The 5,801-nt window shown below is 47.5% G+C and overlaps 1 protein-coding gene across 1 annotated transcript in view; it reads left to right on the top strand.

Annotated features, from left to right (window-relative positions):
* The window catches only part of LOC111949901 (numb-like protein), a 52,016-nt gene extending 46,625 nt beyond the window's left edge, over positions 1 to 5,391 (top strand). Inside the window, 7 exon segments of the mRNA XM_070433972.1 lie at positions 1,183 to 1,353; positions 1,942 to 2,243; positions 2,313 to 2,364; positions 2,367 to 2,433; positions 2,435 to 2,581; positions 2,583 to 2,713; positions 2,716 to 5,391. Coding sequence (XP_070290073.1) covers positions 1,183 to 1,353; positions 1,942 to 2,243; positions 2,313 to 2,364; positions 2,367 to 2,433; positions 2,435 to 2,581; positions 2,583 to 2,713; positions 2,716 to 2,927 — 1,082 coding nt within the window. The 3' untranslated portion in view covers positions 2,928 to 5,391.
* The last annotated feature ends 410 nt before the right edge of the window (positions 5,392 to 5,801 follow it).

Genomic DNA, 5,801 nt, shown 5'->3' with positions numbered 1-5,801 from the left:
CAGAGATTCTCTCTTTCGTATAGGATCTGTACCTATTTGAATCCCACGCATGCATAGAAGACAGGCACCCACGCACACACTTAGCTAGCAATAGAAGCCACACAAGCATGAACACACAGCAAGCACAGGACACATGTACACACACCCACACACACAGTGGCAGCTAATTTCACTACCTCCCCCCTCCCCAGTAGTCCGCCAGCTCTCTCAGTGAACAATGTGTCTATAAATAGTCTCCACTAGACCAGTCCCTCTACAGCCGTAGATCCAGGGATTGTAGTACACACAAACACACACACACATCCACACACAATGATGTACACACACTCACACACACACAAGGATGCACACAGGCATACACACACACACTACACTACTACACAGAGAAACCCCACAGCTTCTCCCGTCCTCTTTGAACCCTATGGGCCAATCAAATGTTCAGAAAGAGAGACCTTACAAGGCAGGCCTGTCATGAACAGAGCAGTTCACACTGCTGTCTCCAGACAGAAAAACACTACATCTGCACTCGGAGTAGTTCTTCTAAGCAGGGTCATTCATTAGGCACCAAACAGAAGAAAACGGACTGAAACAGGGAGTGACTACTTAAACCTGTCCAATAATATATTGACATTTTCATTTTCCGTTGCAAAAGGTTTTGCTATGGTGTGCCCTAATGAATAGGACCCAACAGAGAGACAGTCCAGCGGGCGCTTCATAGGAATTACATCCACCACTGACCCCTCTGGTTCTGATTGGCCCCACAACTCTCTCTGCTCTCCACAGGCTTAGCTCACTGTCAGGGACAGAGAGAGTTGTTAGGAGAATTACACAAATGATGTGCTATTTTTTTTATCTACTGGCTATAGGTCAAGAGGTTTTCCCTCTGTTTTCTACACTAAGGATTTAGGCTATAGAGAATCTCATGCATGAATAACAGACTGGTCGGGTGGGTTACAGAATAACTTTTATTTTCTTACTTTGAAGTACAAAAGATGATGTAGACCTCATAGGACCACGGGAACAGATTACATTTCAATAAAGGGCTTAGAAATGTTTACATCCGGTGTCATGTACTTTAATTCTATATCATTATATAAGTGTATGTTTGGCCCAAGACTTTAATCTTGCCATCAAATCATCCAAAAGATAGCCAATCCTCAAAATCCTTCTCCCCCTCTGTAGTCCCAGAGATGGATCTGTCTGTGTGTGGCGAGGCAGACAGCAGCATCAACGCTCTGTGCAGCCAGATCAACCATTCCTTCACCAGGCCCTCTGAGGAACTCTTCTCCAACCCCACCCCCAACGGCCTGCCAGCCTGCACTGTGCCCCCAGCCATCCCCCCCCCCCCCGCCCCCCAGCATCAACGCTCTGTGCAGCCAGATCAACCATTCCTTCACCAGGCCCTCTGAGGAACTCTTCTCCAACCCCACCCCCAACGGCCTGCCAGCCTGCACTGTGCCCCCAGCCATCCCCCCTCCACCCGCCCCCCTGCAAGGTAACTCATTGACTACCTTATCAGTCTCTCTCTATGAGCTCTAGTCTGGTTTAACATGTATTGTACAGCTCAACTCCAACTTTGCATTCGGAATGTGTTTTTATTTGTAATGTTTCTAATGCTTGTAAGGCTGATTTGCCTGAAAAGTGTCAGTTATTTGTGTGTATCTCTGTGGTATGCTATAGCGTAGGTCACTATACAGCCGGCAATGCAGCTTTTCAAAGTCCCTCTCCCTGATGTTTGTAGAGATCCCGTTCATGGTAAACGCTGCACATGTCGGCTCAACCCTTGCATTGAATCCCGGCCCTAATCAGAAAAGGCTGCCGAATAGGATGTGTGTGTGTGTGTGTGTGTGTGGGTCCTCTGTGCTTGTCATGGTAAAGCGGTAGACAGATCCAGCAGCAGGGTTGATGTAACATGTGATTGACGTGTTGCTCTCTGCTTCTCTCCCACAGCCACATCCTCCTGGATGCAGGCGGAGCCCCCGGTTCAGTCCCCTGTCCACAGTGGACACAGGAGGACACCCTCCGAGGCTGAGCGCTGGCTGGAGGAGGTGGCCCAGGCCGTCAAGGCCCAGCAACAGACCCCCAACCTGCCCCCACCACCCATCCAGCCCACCCCTGCCATTCCAGGGCCACCCATGTCAAACGCAGCTATGTCTAACCCACTTATGTCTGGCCCACCTATGTCTAACCCACTTATGTCTGGCCCACCTATGTCTAACCCACTTATGTCTGGCCCACCTATCGTCTAACCCACTTATGTCTGGTCCCCACCTATGTCTAACCCACTTATGTCCTGGGCCACCTATGTAAAGGTGGTGCCCATAATGGGGGCATCCATGCCAGGGGTACCTGGCTCCCTGCCCACTTCATGCAGCCTTTTCCCTTGGCGTTTGATGCCACTCCCACGCCCGTGGCATGTATAACCAACCACCCTGCAGCCAGCGTTTTGTACCCATGAGGCCTACATGCCCGCCCTGGCCAACAGCATGGTGTTACTCCAACGCAGTGTGCCTGTGGTGGGCATCACGCCTTCCCAGATGGTGGCTAATGTGTTTTGCACGGCAGGCGGCTCTACGGCGGGCTTCCATGGGCATGGGCACAGGGCCCAAAATGGGCACGCTCACCGGCGGGACCGCCACTCTTTCTCCGGCAGCCGGGCGGGTTCCCTATGCCACCCTTCGGAGCTCATCCACCGTCAACGGCCTCCCCCACCACATTCCACCTCCCCCGCCACCATCATGCAGAACGGCACCAGCAGCAGCTGGCCACCGGAGGGCGCACAGCAGGCCAACCCGCCGCCAGCAAATGCCCAGGAGGTTGATCGCTTCGAGGCAAAGTGGGCCGCGCTGGAGACCAAATTGCAACCCAAGGCGGCGCCCAACCCTTTCTCCAATGACTTGCAAAAGACCTTTGAGATCGAGCTTTAACTCTGTATTAACCCAGGTCGGGCCACTGCATAGACTATGATGATGCAGACACCCAACAACAATGAACCACTCCACTCCCCCCCTCCAGCCCCCTGCCCCTAAATGCTGTCGCTCCCCCTCTTCTTGATTTTCTCCTCCTCTGTTGAGACCCCAGGATGTAAATTGGGTCTGAATGCAGGGGGGACATGATGACTGTGTATGGGGTTCCTCGCGATGCATTCCCTGGGATTTCTAGCAATCATGTTCTGCGTGGGGATCTGTGGAGGAGCCAGAGAATATGGATACATCACATGACACTGAGATGAGACACAGAGAGATTATGTTGATGTTACCCAAGCACAGCAAAGGCCCTGGTTGACTAGCCAATGACACGACTCGATGGTGGAGACCCCAAAGGAGGCGTCGACCAATAAGAGTGACAGACAGTTTGATTGCCAAAATGGTTATATTTATGATTTTTACTTAGCTTTTAACCGTTATAGTTTTACATTGTTGTTTCTCCCTGTATTTATTTTTGTGGAACCTGAAAGAGAAGGAAAATAACTAGCAGCTGTAACTGTGTCAGCGGAGAGAGCAAAGAGAGGGAGTGAGTCATGAAACGAGAGGTTGGAAACGAGTGTAAATAGCATGCTTTTTTCACCCTCTATTTATTACCAATCCATGTATAACCGTCAATTTGCTATTCAACCCAAATGAGTCACTGTTAGCTAAATCACCATGGTGATCTCACCCCTCTGTCCCAGTGCCACTCCACCTGCAGGGCAGACACACTAGAACCCTAGAACATTCTGGAAAGGGTCCAAATAGTGCGGCACATTCCAAGTTGGTTGGTTGATTTGCATTATATTCTAAAACATGGTCACCCCCGTACGAGTGTAGTCAGTCAACACTATAAGAGTCTATTTGGAAGTGTTGAGCCTAAGATTTAAGAGATATGAGATGGGAGAGCTTCAGCACTTCGTAAGATAAAGAGGGTAAGTTTGGGGTGAGTTATGATGTTGTTTTGTCACTGGGGCTGCGTTTGAAATGGCACCTTATTCCTGTATAGGGCCTTGGGCAAAAGATGTGCCTCCCAACAGGCACAGACGTCAATTCCACGATGGTTCAAAGCAATTTCATAGAAATMACGTATATACAACGTTGATTCAATCGGTGTGTGCCCASTGGGCTGGGTCAAGCTGCCCTTCTGACATAAATGGACTACAGTCAGTTTGTAGAGGCTTCTGGATCCAGGCTCTTGTCCTGAGGCCAATGTGACGGGCAGAAGTTATGGCACCTGCTGTGTGTGGTCTACCAGGCTGAGTAAAGATGCCTAGAGGAAGTGATGAGTCATTTACCACTTTAAACAGACAGAGGAAGGCATCCATCTTTGTAGAGGGCAAACAAAGACATGAAAGTGACACGGATAGTCGGGGGGGAGAGAGAAAGAAAAGGAGAAGGTGAAAGATAGACGGAGAGAACGAGGGCATGTGAGAATGAGTTTGAGGATGTGGACTATTGAAAGGCTGTGATGAACTGAGAAAAGATGAAAGAAGAAAGGGGTGGATTAATCAAATACCATACAGGCAAACGGTACGTTAAACAGACTGGTTGTTTCATTCCTTTAAACTCCTTTCACTGCTCCCAAACAAAGGCACTTCTGTTAGAATTATAGTCACCATGCATTTAGAGCTCCATAGAAACAATACTTTACTGTTTGATCGTAATCTCAAAAGAGGCAAGCATTTCCTTCCGTGACTTTAGTTTAAAACACACAAAGACAATAAATATGCAGTATACTATAGCTACAACCCCATATTGGAATTTTAGCCCACTTGGCAGGACTTCCATTGGCAGGTCAAGACGGGGCAAACGCATGTGCTTAGATGAGATGGTTTATGCTATTTGCCATTATACTGCTTTATGTACGATCCTGCCCCAGACAACAGGAGTGTCTGGGAGTGAGACGGAGTGGGACCCAGGGGACCAGTGTTATTGAATGGACATCACAACTAGACAAACAGGCTCCATCCAGCCCGCTCTCCTGGTCATTAACTCCTTAGGACTCGGCCAATCAGGCTTTGTCATTTTTACATGCGGCACAATACTGGCTGACATCCATTCGCTTTCGCAAAGAAATAAATCACCAGTGAGGGGCCCATGTTTTTGCTCATTTAGACAAATCGATTTTCTAAATTAATTCTCTCCCCGTCTTTTAAGAGAAAAAACGTAGTCATTCATGAAATTGCTGTTTTCATTTCGTTAAATTCCCGTTATTTACACGCCCTCTAAATTAAAATGTAGGTTAATGACGTTCAGAATAAGAAACTAAATGACCTCATAAACTTGATTGTAAACCATAGTGTAGTGATAACAAACCAGTGGAGTTTATTTTTATTCTTTATTTACAGAATTTTGTATTTAAYCCTACATATTTGTATTGTAATTACATTGTACAAAGATAAATAAATAATATAATATTAAACTTGTGTTGGTGTCTGTGTTTTTGCATTCTGTATCATGCTCGCCCTCCCTTTCTCCCAATGCAGGTCAGGTACCTGTCTTATCCCCACCAATTCATAAGAACTTTGTCTTCACCAGTACTAATAGATCAAATGTATCTGCACCCTGTGCCAACGGTGATGCATGTACCACTGGCATAAAAAACACTCATGTAAACTGTCTACTTCTAAAGATGGTCAACAGTTGAACAGCACCAGTCATTAAATGCAGTAAATTATCTCCATAACTGTATTTTATATCTCAAACCTACTGTATGCCRTGAAAGTCATGGAGTTAAGCGTTGAAGAATTCTCTCTTATTGAACGCATTGACTACGCTTGCCAACTCTACCACTGTTCACAGGACTCGTAGAGCAGCCTTCTCCAGTGTCTT

This window comes from Salvelinus sp. IW2-2015, linkage group LG22 (assembly GCF_002910315.2).
Source record: "Salvelinus sp. IW2-2015 linkage group LG22, ASM291031v2, whole genome shotgun sequence".
Classification (NCBI taxonomy): domain Eukaryota; kingdom Metazoa; phylum Chordata; class Actinopteri; order Salmoniformes; family Salmonidae; genus Salvelinus; species Salvelinus sp. IW2-2015.
The sequence above is the reverse complement of the archived record's forward strand: the minus strand, read 5'-3'. Positions and strand labels throughout refer to the sequence as shown.